The following is a 17,795-nucleotide window of genomic DNA, read 5'->3' as shown; positions in this document are numbered from 1 at the left end:
ACCAACAGAGACCCAAAGAGTGAAAATCTAACTAAGTAAATAGATAAATCCTAATTAGACACATAGAAAAATCACTTCATCAGATATTCTCATATCCCCCTGGCATCCAACCAAGCAGAAGCCTCCTCAGAGCTAGTAAAAAAGGAAACAGAATCCTTATATGCTATTCTTAATTTAGCCGGGAATAACATCAAAAAATTAATTTTAGCTTTGATAAGGCGTTTCTTGACCTCTCCAAATTGTCTTCTTTTAAGTTGAGTAGAAAAGGAATAGTCTGGGTAGTTCGAGATTTTATTTCTATTGTGCGTCAAATCACCTAATTCTCTCTTTCGCCTTAATATTTTATCTCGGTCATTAGCGCACAAGATTTTGACAAGGAGGCTGCGTGGTGGGGCACCAGGGGACAGTCTCTTATTGGGGGTTCTATGCTCCCGCTCAACCATGAAAAATGATGAAAAGGATTCTCGACCCAGGGAGTCCAGCAGCCATTCCTGAATGAACCCCCCTGGGTCGTCCTCCTCTGATCCTTCAGGGAATCCAATCAGTCTGACATTCCCCCTGCGTGACCCATCCTCCAAATCAGTTCGTTTTTCCTTAAGGGCCTTATGTTCTGAGTCAATCATCTCGAATTTTTTTTCCCATTAGGGAAACTTCGTTTTTAGTAGCAGTTAAGGATTGTTCAGTTTCATTTGCCCTATGACGGATTTTATCTAAGTCGTCCCTGATAAGGGAGATATCAGTTTGCATTGAGCCCACGGTAGTTGTCAATGTTCCTAATGCTTGATTAGTAATTTTTAAAGTGTCCAAAATGTCCCCCAATTTTTGCTCGATTTTTTCCATGCGCATATATACCGGGTTATCCGTAGCTTCTTTATCGCTGTTATCAGGAGGTGTTACAGTTTTCCTAGGTTCTTCCCTCTCCTCTGATCGGGCAGTGGATTTCAATGTACCTCTTGTTTTTGTAGGGGAGGATCTTAAATACTTCTCTATATTTGATCTAGGGCTCTTGTTTTCTGACCCTTTAGGGGACGTAGTACCCAAAGATTTCCTATTTTGTGTCTGTGTTTTGGGGCCCATATTGACACTTTAGAGCTACCACAATAGTCTCAGCACAGAAAGTCAACTCCAAAAGAGAAAAAGGAACATCGGATAATTCAGCAGTATTCAACTTGCTAATGTTGTTAGTAGACTGCTCAGTGTAACCCCTCAATTAATAGCCTCTTAGCATAAGATTTGGTTAGTCAGATATTAATAACACAGTCAGGGGGTTAATCAGGTAGCGATCACACTTGCATTCAGTCACAGGTTCGGATCAATGACAGAATGGCGCTGGTCACAAACAACATATGCAGTCCCCTTCTGCTTTACAGAGAGTTAGCCCAGAAATACACCTAGGGTCGCTCAGTAATTCAAAGAGATTCACAGACCTCACAGGTCAGCAGCCAACTCATCTCTCGTCCCGTGGAGCGCCTCCTCCGTGCAGCAAGCCGGTCTGGTGTCCCCTGGAAGTTCATACGCCGCACAGGCCGCCTGGGGATCTCACTCACTGCTCACAGTACGCCAGGAACATGCGACTCACCAGCTGGAGCTCCTTAATAATTCACGTGCCGTACCGTGCATCCACCATGCCATCCCATCGGACGCTGCATCCCACACCTCGGCGCCACCAGAGTCCTTCAGCAGCGCACCCCAGCCACCGGAGACCAGGCAGAAGACAGAGCACCGGCCGGCCCAGGGATCGCACCACGTCGCCACAGGTCAGTCAGACAGGGAAGGAGGAAGGAGAAAGGAGAGAGGGCGGGACATGACGGAGGGGGACAAAGCCCGCAGCACGTCCTACGTCATGCTGCTATGCCAAAGACATGACAACCTCTTTCTAACAAAGCTAGAACCAGCCCTGTACCTTACATGGATCCAGAGATCTCCACATTCAATGCTCTGCTAGATTTATGTCAAGCTGGCAGCTCAAAGGGCGTGTCTTCTCTTCTGCAGCTAAGGGGGCGTGTCCATGCTCTCCCTATCCCAGCTCAGGAGCCAGTTGAAGGATGAAACTAAGCATGTGCGGCCATCTCAGTGAGCAGGTCATAGAAATAAGAAAAAACAGCAGGTGGCGCTACACAGATACATTTTATTGAAAACTCTGTGGCTATGCAAAAAATTTTATGACATGCAATTACAAAAGTATTCAGATCCAGGTGCTGGTTTGAAAACTGTAGAATATTTTTCATGGGACAACCCATTTAATATTTAGTTGCACAACCTTTTGAGGTCATCACTGCATCACTGTAGCTATCAATGAGACTACAGAGGTATTTTGGCCCACTCATCGTCAGAAAACTGCTCCAGCTGTTTCCAGGGTGCCTTCCCCAGACTGCATGTTTCAGCAAATTCCACAGATGTTTAATAGGATTTCGATCAGGGCCCATAGAAGGCCATTTCAGAATAGCCCAATGCTTTTCTCTTAGCCATTCTTGGATCATTATCCTGTTGAAGGACCTATGACCCATGATTGCACCCTGCATAGATTCATGAGGAATTAGGTCAGTTACTATAAGAGATTGCCATGCTGGGTCAAATGTATGGAGTGGACTCAACTCGTGAGTTCACTAAATGAACTCCTTCCTCGCACACCTGGGACACACAGAAACATCCAACTGCATAAAGGAGTTAACCATATCCTTAGTAGTCTCTTTTAAACAGTCAAATGACAGGATGTTTAGAAGTAGGTGCTTAAGGGGTACGGAACTGTAGCTAGACTTTCAGCTGGGGCAAAGGTTCATTTTGTTGCCCTATCCCTGTAACTAAATACAGGCTTATGCAAAGTAGCTTGTTCCCTCCCTGGCACATAGTACCCAGGGCACAGGCCCTGGTAGTCTCCCCCATCCCCTTAATTATGGCCAGAATCAATGATTGGTGGGGGTCTTACTAGTGGAGAGCTGAGCACAGCATTTGGTTACTTTCATCAGTGTCACAAACTTTGAATGAAGCATCAGGGCGCATCATCGACTGTTGCTTAATTCAAACTCATGGCTTGGGAGAAAAGAGTTTCGTCAATCAGTGAAAGTACCAGCAGTCAGAGCTCCCTCCCTGATCTATCAATCCACCTTTTAAGTGAATACGTTGGAATTGCCTCTGGCCAGAATATCCCTTTTCAGGTCTCAGCTGCATGCTCATTTGGCCAGCTATTCCTTCGACCCTTCATACACATGCACACTCGTCTTGACTGAGGCTGTATGTGTTCCCAAGAGGGCCAAAATGTCACTTTCATAGAACTCTAACTGTGGCTTATGAAATCCAACATGCTCTATACTTCTTTGCCCCCAACATCAAATTGGTAGGTTTGACATTCATGTAATTTTTATGGGCTCCTTAGGACTTAATACTTTATTAAGTACTTACCATAGGCGTGCGCACGGGGTGTGCCGGGTGTGCCTGGGCACACCCTAATCACACCCCTGTGCTCTGCCTCCTGCACTGCCGTCTGCCAGCCCCGCACTAGTGTCCGACCGCACAGCTTCAATGTATGACATACATCGACTGACAACGAGTAATACTTAGTGTATATCCACTGCTCCTGTGCTCCGTGACTCCGTCTCCTGGCGGCCGGCCACGTAACGTCACTCCGACGTCACGTGCCTGCTCCGCCTGCTTTATTAATAAAGTGAGAGGAGCATGCACGTGCGGCGTGACGTAGTGAGTGACGCCACGTTACGCTGCCGCCAGCCGCCTAGTTTGAATGTTCGAAGAGCGGGAGCCTGACTGTCCTAGTAAGTTAGTAATAGATTATTAGATAGTAATACAACTTGGCACAATTTTATTTACAAGCTCACTTACATAATGAACGGCAGGGTCTTACAATAGTTGCCGGCCTCCACCCCCTGTTGGGGGTCAGTCACTGTCAGGGACACTGTTAGGGGGGGGGGAATATCTGTGGATGATGACACATATATAGCACAAGATGCTGCATCCACAGATCCCCCCGGCCCCCCATAACAGTGTCATCCACAGACCCCCCCCCCGCATCTGTGTCAGATTCCACACAGATGCCCCCATAACAGTGCCATCCACAGATATCCCCTTAACAGTCTATTAAGGGGATATCTGTGGATGACACTCACTTATGGGGGGGGGGGATCTGTGGATGATAATGTTATGGTATGGGGGGATCTGTGGATGACGCACTGTTAACAACAGTGCGTCATCCACAGATGCCCCATAACAGTGTCATCCACAGATGCCCCCATAACAGTGTCATCCACAGATGTCCCCATAACAGTGTCATCCACAGATGCCTCGTAACAGTGTGTCATCCACAGATGGGGATATCTGTGGATGACACTTATGGGGGGGGGGGGGGGATCTGTGGATCATAATGTTATGGGGGGATCTGTGGATGACGCACTGTTAACAACAGTGCATCATCCACAGATGCCCCCATAACAGTGCATCATCCACAGATGCCCCCATAACCGTGCGTCATCCACTGATGCCCATAACAGTGCGTCATCCACAGATGCCCCATAACAGTGTCATCCACAGATGCCCCCATAACAGTGTCATCCACAGATGCCCCCATAACAGTGTGTCATCCACAGATGCCCCCATAACAGTGTGTCATCCACAGATGCCCATAACAGTGCGTCATCCACAGATGCCCATAACAGTGCATCATCCACAGATGCCCATAACAGTGCGTCACTTTTTTCTTGCCATAATACAAATTCTAACAGTCTATTCAGTAGGACTATCAGCTGTGTATCCACCTGACTTCTCCACATTCTCTCATAGTCATGAAAATAAAGAAAACTCTTTGAATGAGAAGGTGTGTCCAAACTTTTGGTCTGTACTGTATATATATACAGTACAGACCAAAAGTTTGGACACACCTTCTCATTCAAAGAGTTTTCTTTATTTTCATGACTATGAAAATTGTAGATTCACACTGAAGGCATCAAAACTATGAATTAACACATGTGGAATTATATACATAACAAAAAAGTGTGAAACAACTGAAAATATGTCATATTCTAGGTTCTTCAAAGTAGCCACCTTTTGCTTTGATTACTGCTTTGCACACTCTTGGCATTCTCTTGATGAGCTTCAAGAGGTGGTCACCTGAAATGGTTTTTACTTCACTGGTGTGCCCTGTCAGGTTTAATAAGTGGGATTTCTTGCCTTATAAATGGGGTTGGGACCATCAGTTGTGTTGTGGAGAAGTCAGGTGGATACGCAGCTGATAGTCCTACTGAATAGACTGTTAGAATTTGCATTATGGCAAGAAAAAAGCAGCTAAGTAAAGAAAAACGAGTGGCCATCATTACTTTAAGAAATAAAGGTCAGTCAGTCCGAAAAATTGGGAAAACTTTGAAAGTGTCCCCAAGTGCAGTCACAAAAACCATCAAGCGCTACAAAGAAACTGGCTCACATGCGGACCGCCCCAGGAAAGGAAGACCAAGAGACACCTCTGCTGCGGAGGATAAGTTAATCCGAGTCACCAGCCTCAGAAATCGCAGGTTAACAGCAGCTCAGATTAGAGACCAAGTCAATGCCACACAGAGTTCTAGCAGCAGACACATCTCTAGAACAACTGTTAAGAGGAGACTGTGTGAATCAGGCCTTCATGGTAGAATATCTGCTAGGAAACCACTGCTAAGGACAGGCAACAAGCAGAAGAGACTTGTTTGGGCTAAAGAACACAAGGAATGGACATTAGACCAGTGGAAATCTGTGCTTTGGTCTGATAAGTCCAAACTTGAGATCTTTGGTTCCAACTACTGTGTCTTTGTGCGACGCAGAAAAGGTGAACGGATGGACTCTACATGCCTGGTTCCCACCGTGAAGCATGGAGGAGGAGGTGTGATGGTGTGGGTGTGCTTTGCTGGTGACACTGTTGGGGATTTATTCAAAATTGAAGGCATACTGAACCAGCATGGCTACCACAGCATCTTGCAGCGGCATGCTATTCCATCCGGTTTGCGTTTAGTTGGACCATCATTTATTTTTCAACAGGACAATGACCCCAAACACACCTCCAGGCTGCGTAAGGGCTATTTGACCATGAAGGAGAGTGATGGGGTGCTACGCCAGATGACCTGGCCTCCACAGTCACCGGACCTGAACCCAATCGAGATGGTTTGGGGTGAGCTGGACCGCAGAGTGAAGGCAAAGAGGCCAACAAGTGCTAAGCATCTCTGGGAACTCCTTCAAGACTGTTGGAAGACCATTTCAGGTGACTACTTCTTGAAGCTCATCAAGAGAATGCCAAGAGCGTGCAAAGCAGTAATCAAAGCAAAAGGTGGCTAACTTTGAAGAACCTAAAATATGACATATTTTCAGTTGTTTCATACTTTTTTGATAAGTATATAATTCCACATGTGTTAATTCATAGTTTTAATGCCTTCAGTGTGAATCTACAATTTTAATAGTCATGAAAATAGAGAAAACTCTTTGAATGAGAAGGTGTGTCCAAACTTTTGGTCTGTACTGTATATATATATATATATATATATATTTATTGTGAGACAGTGACAGGTCTCACGCAGGTTAGAGGCAAGGAAGGGCTGGATAGTTCGGTCCACACCCCTATTCCACCACAGGTGAGACCAGCTGGAAGTAATCGGCCTGGCACAAAGCACCTCCCAGGGTGTCAGCAAGGGGGAGTGTGTTGCCTGTGGACAGAGGCCTGGAGGCTCTGTGTGGTCCAAGCCAGGAGGGCTGAGAGACCATGATTCCCCATGTGTGCTAAGACACTGGACTGGAGACAGTGAGCGTACTGTGCTCTGTACAGCCAGGAGGCTGTGGGACATTGGCTGAGAAAGCCGCTTGTGTTCACAGGGTGTGAACAAGGACTTAGGTGAGTCAGGAAACTCTGTGTTAGTTTACCCCTTTAAGCATGCATATTAAATATGAACTATTTAAGTCAGATTTTAATGTACGCTCCTGGGTCTCAAGGTGCAGATCTGGAAATCTTCACCTCAAAATGTGGAGGAGATGCTACAGTGTTCAGATTCCAGTGATAAAATGTTATTGTGCAATATCCTAAGTCTTCTCATTGCATATGAAAATATTCTTCCTGGAAATCACACATGAGTGTAAACCATAAAGCTAACATCCCCCATCCTATTTTAGGAATATAAACCGAAACTGAAGCTGTTCAACAAATGGTTCTCTTATGGAAAGTACAATATCAGTTTCTTATTAACCTTTTTGGCATGTATTAGTGGCAAAAATATATATATTATTTGCCATTCAGCGGTGCAGTTATATGTTCTAAAGCCTTTTGTGGAGTGTATAAGTGGAAAAAAGTAAGGGCCTATTTGCTGTTCAGCGGTGCAGATATATGTTCTGAAGCCCTTTTTTCATTTATAAGTTGCACAAAAAAAGTATTTGCCATTGTGTGGTGTAGTGAGAAAAATTTTGGGCGTGTATTAGTGGCAAAAATATATATATTATTTGCCGTTCAGCGGTGCAGTTATATGTTCTAAAGCCCTTTTTGGTGTGTATTAGTGGCAAAAAAATATATATTATTTGCCGTTCAGCAGTGTAGTTATATGTTCTAAAGCCTTTTGTGGCATGTATAAGTGGAAAAAAATAAGGGCCTATTTGCCGTTCAGCGGTGCAGTTATATGTTCTAAAGCCCTTTTTGACATGTATTAGTGGGGGGGGAAAGGGCTTATTAGCTGTTGTGTGGTGAAGTGAGAAAATTACAGACTATTTTTGGGTGTTTTAATTTCCTTTTTATTTATTTATTTGATCTAATAGTATGTCAGACAGAGAAGTGCCACGCCATGCACAGGGGAGTGGAAGAGGCCTAAATGTTTCTGGCGCAGGCACAGGTCGCAGCAGAGTAAGGGAGCATGGCAGCAGGAGTCGCAGCGAGAGGTTTGAGCTCCTGGTGTCATCTAGTGGTTGTGTCTTGACCAGCAACCCAGCGGTACTTAAATGGTCATCCACTTCGTCCCAAGTGACATTAGACACCCCCAGCCAAGAGTCGGAGGATTGGTCACACACAACCCTTAGTTGGCATGGCCTGGGAGCAGGCCCTGTGCACTCACCCTGCGTCTGTTCTTTTCTGTTCCCTCAGCCAGAGAAGTATTATATGCTGTGAGCTCAGCTCCACTATACAGCGAGGATGAGCTACTAGAGGACAGTCAGCAGCTACTGGCCAGCCAAGATGTGGAGGAAACATCCGTTGCTTTCTCCGGTAGGTGGGCAAGTAGTGATGAGGAGAGTGGCGTGGCAGCTGGTGTTGCGAGCGGCAGGCTCCTGACCCAGATACCATTGAGGAGGACATCAGTGATGTGCAGACAGTACTCGATGATGATGATGATGTAGCTGATCGCACTTGAGACTTGTTCTCTCGTCATCATCGAGAGAAGAGGGTTGCAGCTTGCCCGTGAGGTAGCGGCGGATCCAGCAAGTCGCTAGCATGGCCGGGAGTCAGCAGGGTGGCAGCAGTGGGAGGTCAGTAGCCAAACGTGCCCGGGGTAGACCACCCGCTTCGCAGGAGCCTACCTGCCTGGAAAGTAGTGGATCTCCACCCCCCAATGCCTGATGTATCAGACTAGATCATCCATGGTGCCACACCAACACTTTGATAAAAGAGACCGGTTTCTTCGGGCTACCTGCCTCAGCTACTATTCTGATGCTGCCACCCGCCTGATGCCACACATCTGATGCCAAGTGCTCCTTCTTTCACCCACCATCTTAAGCTGGTGCTGGTATTGCCACCCACCTCCCTACTCTGTTACCGGGTCACTTTGTGGTCTCCTGATGCTGTTGCCACCTCCACACTGTCACCTTCCCACTCTGTGGTCTCCTGATGCTTCTGCCACCTCCACACTAGGTCACCTTACCACTCTGTGGTCTCCTGATGTTGCTGCTACCTCAACACTGTCATTGTGCCACCCTGTGGCCTCTTCATGATGCTGCTGCTGCCACCTCCACACTCTGGCATGGTGCCACTCTGTGGCCTCTTACTGATGCTGCTGCCGCCACCTCTGCGCTCTGTCATGGTGCCACTCTGTGGCCTCCTGATGCTGCCACCTCCACACTGTCATTGTGCCACCCTGTGGCCTCCTCCCGATGCTGTTGCTGCCGCCACCTCCACACTGTCATTGGGACACTCTGTGGTCTCCTCATGCTGCTTCCACCTCACCACTATGTCATAGGGCCACTCTGTGGACTTCTCATGCTGTCCCCCCCCCCCCTCCCACCTCATGACTGAGCAACTATTTTGCCTTTCGGCCTGGCTGACATCATCATTTATTTGACCCTTCTTCTGATCTGTCAGAAGGAAGGAAAAATGAGACGCACAACGGATCCTGTCTATGTAACAGCTGTAAGGCTTGCATGACATGGTCCCTATTTTGCACCAGAATTGGCTTATGATTTGGTAGCCAAAAGCAGGAGTGGGTACAAAACACAGAAGACATGCAAATATTCTATTCATATGTCATCTCTGTTTTGGATATACTCCTGTTTAGTTTTTTGGGGCTTTAGCAATACTAATGGATTACTGACCAAATGCTGACCAAGTGAAGGCGGATGCTACATTGGGCACAATTCAAGCATGGGCCTGAACTGGGACTCCCTGTAATGGTAGTTTTACATTGTTGCCTTTAGGGCCTAAATCCGATCGGACCAATTGATCCCTGATGTTTGGAGGGCATTTGTATGACCTTCGTGGTTTGTCTTTAAGCATGCGACTTTTCTGTAATAAGTGCCAGTGTTTAAAAATAATTTTCTTGCATAGTATATGTAGTAACATATTGGATTCTGTTTTTTTTTTTGTTTTGTTTTTTAACAGGTTTAAGGAGGTACTCCTTAGAGAGTTTTTTTTTCATTTCTTTGGTGTCGGTCTATAATGAACCTGGAAGTGGTAGCTAGGGGGTTCGTCGGTCCGTTCGCCAGTTTAATACAAAATAAGTGTCTCCACTGAATAGCTCTATTTCTGCTTCGTATGGTGTTGTTATCTATTATATTATATATAGAACCAACATTTATCTATATTTTAGGCTGCCATTCATTTATTGTTTTATTGTTTGCTGACCCAATAGTATAATTGAATTAAACTATATTCTTTGTGCAAACACATAGTCCCGGATTTCTTTGAGTGCTCTGTCCAGTTTTACCCACAATTAACGAAATAAAAGTAATTAATCCAGGGGGTTTATACAAGGTTACAGTCTGTGGTCCAGGCAATAACAGGGGTTCTGTTACATGGTCTAATAATTTTTTAGAGAAACCTCGGTTGATGAACTTAAGGGCCATCTGTTCTAGCTTTGATTCAGAGGTTTCAGATGTTCAAAAATGAACTTATTCTCATCCTGAGAGAAATCCTTGCATCTCTCGAGGGTTTCCCTTACACAATTAATACCTTCATTTGTTGGTATATAAACTTGTAACATCCATAGTACAAGGAAGCAATTATTCCCAGTCCAAATGCAAATTTCTGGTTTTGTTTAGAAAATCTGTTGTGTTTAGGACAAAGGATTTTTTAAGTGGGGCATATGGACGTAGTAAATGGTCCAGCATCATGGATGCTGGCTGAAAAACAGAATCACAGCCAGAGACAATTGGTCTAATTCTCCAGATGTTTATTGATTTTTGGCAAGATATAAAGGAATGAGAAATTCTGCACGTTCTCTAGGAAATGAGTCACCTGCCCTGGTCATTATTGTGACTAATGTCATTTGTAGGGATGCCGTGGGGTCATAATCAATTGTTTTATATGTACTGTCGTCATTTAGTTGTCGAATGACTTCCCTCCTGTAACGATCTTTATTTCGTGACTACTATTCCTGAGCCTTTATCCGCTGGTTTTATCACTATATCTCGATTACTTTTGAGTTTATATAGGGCTATTTTTTTCTGGCTTGCTGAGGTTATGTCTCATTTTTTTGTGTGGGTGTTCCTTTTCAAATTTTTTCAAATCTGCTTTTACAAACGAGATGTATGTCTCGACTGCTTTATTCTCATGCACTGGTTTGTAGTTGCTTTTGGGTTTGCAGGCTTGTGTTCTTTCACAGAAGGGAAATTGGGTTGCACTGACCTGTTGGATTGCCAAAGGTGGTTTATCCATTTCTGTGTGGCCTCTTCGATGGGATTATCTGTAGAACTTTGCCATTTTGGAGTCAAGTAGGTAAGGGTCAGGAAGGTTGGTTGGCACAAGGAAGGAAGTAAAAAAGGTTGCCTGGCGTAGGATGCAAATTGTTTGTAACTTTTTGCAAGTTGCACATAGTAAATGAGCCATAAGCCACGTCTAATCTCACTTTTAGCCCTTTGAAAAATGGCGAGGAACACCAAATGTCGCAAAAATTGACCAAATGTCTCCGAAAACGGCGCAATTGACATGACTTGAGACTTTTCAAGCCACAAAGCTTACATATATAACTTGATAAATGCCTCTATATGTATTTAAAGGTAACTATTTTGTAAGTAGGTACAGCGATCCATATACCTGTGTTTTCTGTGATAAACCTGTCTATCTGTGCCTACAGTGTATCTTAAAACCATGTATATCCCTTTCCCTACCAGCACCATACATGGCGCTAATGACCACAAATCTGTCCGAAAAAACTTGTGCTATTAAAATAGAAAAATATTTTTACAATACGATAAATGGCATAACGGAAAAAAAGTATCAAAATGGCTGATTCAACATTTTTTTATCGCTTTTCTTACCCCCAAAAATTTTATAAGATGTGATCAAATAGTCACACACACTCCAAAATGGAATCAATAAAAACTACAGATCGTCCCGCAAAAAAATTAGCCCCCATACAGCTCAGTAGACATAACTATAAAAAAAGTTATGGGGGTCAGAATATATTTTTTCTAAGTTTTCATTTATTTTACAGTATCTAGACATATAAAACCTATATATATATATATATATATATATATATATATATATATATATATATAGAAGAAAAATGGCAGCACTGACTGCAATGAAAAAAATTGGGTGCACGTTCCGGGGGAATCGACTTCTTACCCCAACCAATGTATCCAGAAAAAGGACGGCACTCCGGCAGAATGAAAGTGAGGTTCTTTATTCAACCATACGGTGCAACGTTTCGGCTCCAAAACTGAGGCTTTCTCAAGCAAAAGTACAAGTCAAGTGAAGGCAAATATATAGGTGACTTAATCACAAATACAGGTCATGTGTTAACGCCACACCCAGTGGGCGTGATACAAAAGTGACAATTACAAAAACATGATGAAATGTAGTGGTACAAGTGCATAATAAAGCAAATGAAGAAAATTTTACAAATATCTAGTGTTAGTATACCTAACTATAAAAACATCGATCAGGCATACACGTTTAGCATTTGCATACATGAGTGAAGGGGCGGACCCATCGATCAGATACATTAAAAAAGTAAACAATCGATGGATGCGTCCAGTGAATATAAAAACAAACAGAGGGAGGAGCAGAGGGATGATATATTTGGTATCGTTGTAATCATACTGACTCAGAGAATGGAGGGCACAGGTCACTTTTGCTGCAAAATAAATAGGGACAAAACCCCTAAAACAGTGAAGGAATTGCGTTATTTTTTTTCTAATTCCACCCCATTTAAAATCCCCCCCCCCCGATTCCTACTACATTGTATGTCATGTTAAATGGTGGCATTAGAAAGTACCACTTATCCCGCAAAAAAACAAGCCTTATAAGGATATGTGAACGGAAAAATAAAAAAGTTATGGCTCCAGGAAAATAGGGTAGAAAAATGAAAATGTAAAAACAAAAAATATCCTCTATGCAAAGGGATAAACACAGAACACACCTACAAATACAATACTACTGTCAGTATACTCCACAGTCAAAATGGAGTATACTGACAGGATCCAAGTAAAATTATGGTGGCCCTTTTGCAGAGTCAGAAATACCTCATTAGTATATCAGCTCTTAAAGAGGATCTTTCACCGATCCTGACATTGTGAACTAAGTATACAGACATGGAGAGCAGCGCCCGGGGATCTCACTGCACTTACTATTATCCCTGGGCGCCGCTCTGTTCTCCCGCTATGCCCTCCAGTATCTTCGATCAATAAGTTATAGTAGGCAGAGATTTCGGTCACTAAGTTATAGTAGGCGGAGTCTACCCTCGCAGCGCAGAGCTCACAGCCTGGGAGGTTATTTTCTCCGAGGCTGTGAGCTCTGCGATGTGATTGGCCAGCGCTACAGCAGAACAAGGGCAGACTCCGCCTACTATAACTTAGTGACCGAAGATACCGGAGGGCATAGCGGGAGAATGGAGCAGCGCCCAGGGATAATAGTAAGTGCAGTGAGATCCCCGGGCACCGCTCTCCATGTCTGTATACTTAGTTCACAATGTCAGGATCGGTGAAAGGTCCTCTTTAAAGCGAGATGTGCAGCCTGTTTAAATTGATGACCTATTCTCAGGAAAAGTCATAAATATCTGATCTGATGGGGTCCAACACCAGACACCATGCTGATCAGCTGTTTGAAGAGTAAGTGGCACTCCATGCGAGTGCTACTTCCTCTTCATTACACTGCCCATTGTCTCGGAAGTGCAGTGCAATCACAAGTACTCGCTCCATTCACTTGAATGCACCCAGGTAGACGACTTGTGTGTAATGAAGAGGAAGCAGTGCTCTAATGGAGAGTCACCTCCTCTTCAAACAGCTGATCGGCTGGGGTGAAAGGTGTCAGACCCACGCCAACCAGATATTGATAACCTATCCTGAGGACAGGTCATCAACATAAACAGGATGCACAACCCCTTTAACTATAACCCTGATGAATTCAAGAATATGAATACAGTATTATAGAGCCATCGCTAAGTACAATCATAAGGGGGGGGGGGGGCTTATGATATACTAGAGGAGCATCCTCCTGTGCTGCCTGGAGGATGTGCCTAATATCTGACGAGGCACAAACCTTGTCATAAATTTGTTGCATCCTCAGGCAGTCAGTGCGCCTAAACTGACATTTTCTAGTGTGGATAGGTTTGATCTTCTTTCACACCAGAAAACTGTTGCAAAAGAAGATAAATGTGTTAGGCCTGCTGGCCTTGCCCACTCCATTTCTGAAAAGTGCCAAGGGAAGCATAGAAACTTGTGCCAAAATGTAGGCTAAATGACGCTTAAAAAGTAAAACACAAGGTTTATACCAGAAAACTGGTGTGGGGGGGGGGGGATGATAAATGCCCCCATAGACTCTAATAATGATGACACATGTACTTTAAGAGAATTCTCTGGGTATTATGAAAAATACAAACATTCCTTGAACCCGCTGAAGAACCCATCCGACGCGCTAGTAATCTTTCACAACCGGATGCGTATGCTGCTCAGCTCCATAGTAGTAAATTCAGCTAGAAAGGAAGAAACGGGCACACATTAGGGACCTCAGTGGAAGAACCTATGCAAATGCAGGTGAGATGGCAGCATCAGCTTTGGACAGTAAACAAAACAATATTTCTTCAACTGGTCTAAGGAACATTGATTGAGAAAGATGCATTAAGCTACAAAAAAGGATATATCAGGATTCCCGTCACACAGGAGGATGTGAGTGAGCTTTATTTAGATTGAAGAAACTATAGAGTTGTACTTTCCCTTCTCCTAAGAACATATGATGTAAAGGAAATTGAGGTTATCAGGATTTCCTACTTTTGATGATGTCAAGTATTGGAGATGAGTATATATAGTGAACTCTTACTCCTGTCTGCATTAGCAGCTCATAGTGTGGAAGACCCTTAATCCAGTCATTATGGACTGCAAGATTACTGCCATCATCTGTGCTGTGCTGCTGTCTGCTACTCTGATACAAGGTACAGTTCTATGAAGTTATAGGATACTTTCTATTATTGTGTTATGTCTGAATAATCACTCATCATCATTACTCCCAAGGAGCTGTTTTACCTCAAGGGAATCGCTGTAAGTGCACAAAAGTTTCTACAAAACTAAACATCAAGACAATGGAAAAGTTGGAGATTTACCCCAGAAGTTCTACATGTGAAAATGTTGAATACATGTGAGTAGATGGCAGGTGCAATTTCTCTACATAGCATTTAATATTGTTTAGTATATGAAGGTTCTCGCAAATTGGCATTATTCAGTAATGAGAATGTTATTTTCCACCAAGTATATGTAGTGTATATATGACAGTAAAGCTATGCTATATTATTGTGTTTTTTACACACATACTGTACAGTATATGTCTATTGCAGGATTTGAACTTTCTGCTTCCAGGCTTTATAGGCAGACTTGCATACCGGACGTGTACCGTAGTGTGGCATACCACATTCTTAATAGTGCATGGGTCAAGACCTCTACTTGGGAAGGAGGGGGTTATGAAGCTTTTGTGCTCATTTGCCACGTTATACAAAACTTGATAAGTTGAAAACTATAATGTTGATAATAATTAACAACAAGGAATCAGTAAAAAATCTTCCGAGAAACAAAGGTTGTTTTGGTTTTCATTTCAATAGATAAGTCCATAAAATATCTACCGAAAACTGAAAATGCCTATTCTGTTTTTTTTTTTCACAGTGCAACCTTCAAAAAACGGACCATTCCAATATGTGTTAGCCCTGACCTAAAAGAAGTAAAGGCTCTTTTGGGAAGAAAAAATCAGTAGGTGTTTCTGTTTCATAAAGGATGTTTTTTTTCATGTAAAATGTGAAGACTTGATCTGTAGTTTAGGAATCAGTACTTCTAGTGTGTGTCTCCATGTTCAGTTTTTTTTAAATAAAGTTGTATGGTTTCAAAAAGAGCAGAAGACCCAGTCTTTCCTTGATACATGTCCCACCCAAGGGCTTTGGTCTCAAAAACCTGAATGTGGAAACCCAGTTTAATATTTACTTAGTATTGATGTATCTATTTGTATATATGATTATACTAATCATGTGCTCATTTCTGTAGACAACTTAGGCATATTGAAGTGATCCACCGACAGTAGATGTGGACATGCATAGAAGATCACATTGAACATCTGGAAGTCTGCATAATCATTACTGAATTAGTGTTTCCTGTTTGCATTGTCATAACTTATTACACAGCTTGAATGTAAATTTATCGCATGTATGTAAATATATTGTATGTATGTAAATATCACATTATGTGTAAATAATATGTAAATACTATACAACATGTATTGCTCATCAAGCACATCTTATACTTGGAGATAGGAGATTTTAATAAAAATTTCATAATTATTCTTTTACTTTTCCTTCGTTCCTATTTTTTTTTTTTACTGGAGTTTCAAAAAACATGGTACCATTTTTAGGGGTTAATAAACATATTGACATGTAATAGTTAGGGTACTTTCACACTAGCGTTTTTCTTTTCCGGCATAGAGTTCCGTCGTAGGGGCTCTATACCAGAAAAGAACTGATCAGGTATATCCTCATGCATTCTGAATGGAGAGTAATCCGTTCAGGATGCATCAGGATGTCTTCAGTTCAGTCATTTTGACTGATCAGGCAAAAGATAAAACCGTAGCATGCTACGGTTTTATCTCCGGCCAAAACAACTGAAGACATGCCTGAATGCTGGATCCATAATTTTTTGTCCATAGGAATGTATTAGTGCCGGATCCGGCATTCAAAATACCGGAATTCCGGATCCGTCCTTCCGATCTGCGCATGCGCAGACCGAAAAAAAGGTGAAAAAAAGAAATGCCGGATCTGTTTTGCCGGATGACACCGGAAAGACGGATCCGGCATTTCAATGCATTTTTATGACTGATCAGGCATTTTTAAGACTGATTAGCATCCTGATCAGTCTTACAAATGTCATCAGTCGGCATACGTTTTGCCGGATCCGGCAGGCAGTTCCAGCGACGGAACTGCCTGCCGCATCACTCTACCGCAAGTGTGAAAGTAGCCTTAGTTATATACTTTTGATTCAAATTCATATATTTAGATCTCTGAACAGGTAAAGAAAAATGCAATTGTGGGTAAAAAATGGCATCTACCTTATAACTATATACAATTACGTACATTGTCCACTTTTAATGCATTATCAAGGTGTAATGCAAGGCACCAACAAACAGACCAGTGATGAAAGCAAAAAGGTGTTTATTCACCAGAAACATAAACGTCCAGGACACTTGCTGGTAACAAGGAATAATAACAAAAAACCAGGCAAGGAGATTCCAGGAATAGTCCCAACCAGTGCTGAATGATGCTGTGCACTTGGCAGTCGAGTCACTCCAGATCTTGGGTCCGCTGTAAAGGACAAAGTTCCTGGCAGTCTTCAGTCACTAGGAGTTGTGACCTATACCTGGTTGAGGGAAAATAACAGTGGGCACTGATCACCCTGAGAGACCTCCTTTTAAATGCCTGCTGACCAATCCCAGGGTGCCAAGTGTCCACTACCATAGGTGAACAAATTGCCCTGCACCTGAGTACAAGGCCTAAGGCAATCACAAGTTGATTAACCCATGGCTGGCTCCCTAATCCACTTTGCTCTTGTGAGTCAGTATAATACAGGTCCTTCTCAAATAATTAGCATATTGTGATAAAGTTCATTATTTTCTGTAATGTACTGATAAACATTAGACTTTCATATATTTTAGATTCATTACACTCCAACTGAAGTAGTTCAAGCCTTTTATTGTTTTAATATTGATGATTTTGGCATACAGCTCATGAAAACCCAAATTTCCTATCTCAAAAAATTAGCATATTTCATCTGACCAATAAAAGAAAAGTGTTTTTAATACAAAAAAAAGTCAACCTTCAAATAATTATGTTCAGTTATGCACTCAATACTTGGTCGGGAATCCTTTTGCAGAAATGACTGCTTCAATGCCGCGTGGC

General features: G+C 42.9%; 1 protein-coding gene across 1 annotated transcript; it reads left to right on the top strand.

Moving 5' to 3' along the window:
- The first annotated feature begins 14,667 nt into the window (after nt 1-14,667).
- On the top strand, nt 14,668-16,187 carry LOC122926007 (C-X-C motif chemokine 10-like). The gene is made up of 4 exons (XM_044277403.1): nt 14,668-14,801; nt 14,881-15,004; nt 15,523-15,606; nt 15,895-16,187. The coding sequence occupies exons 1-4, from the start codon at nt 14,741-14,743 to the stop codon at nt 15,929-15,931; spliced, it is 306 nt and encodes a 101-aa protein (XP_044133338.1). The 5' UTR covers nt 14,668-14,740; the 3' UTR covers nt 15,932-16,187.
- The last annotated feature ends 1,608 nt before the right edge of the window (nt 16,188-17,795 follow it).

Source organism: Bufo gargarizans, chromosome 1 (genome assembly GCF_014858855.1).
Source record: "Bufo gargarizans isolate SCDJY-AF-19 chromosome 1, ASM1485885v1, whole genome shotgun sequence".
Taxonomy (NCBI): Eukaryota; Metazoa; Chordata; class Amphibia; order Anura; family Bufonidae; genus Bufo; species Bufo gargarizans.
Note: the sequence above shows the minus strand (reverse complement) of the source record. Positions and strands in the feature narration are given on the sequence as shown.

Excerpts from the sequence above, each read along its gene's own strand:
- LOC122926007 (XM_044277403.1), top strand. The coding sequence starts at position 14,741 with ATGGACTGCAAGATTACTGCCATCATCTGTGCTGTGCTGCTGTCTGCT. Across the intron at positions 14,802-14,880 it reads GTCTGCTACTCTGATACAAG|GAGCTGTTTTACCTCAAGGG; the intron begins GTACAGTTCTAT and ends ATTACTCCCAAG. Across the intron at positions 15,005-15,522 it reads TGTGAAAATGTTGAATACAT|TGCAACCTTCAAAAAACGGA; the intron begins GTGAGTAGATGG and ends TTTTTTTCACAG.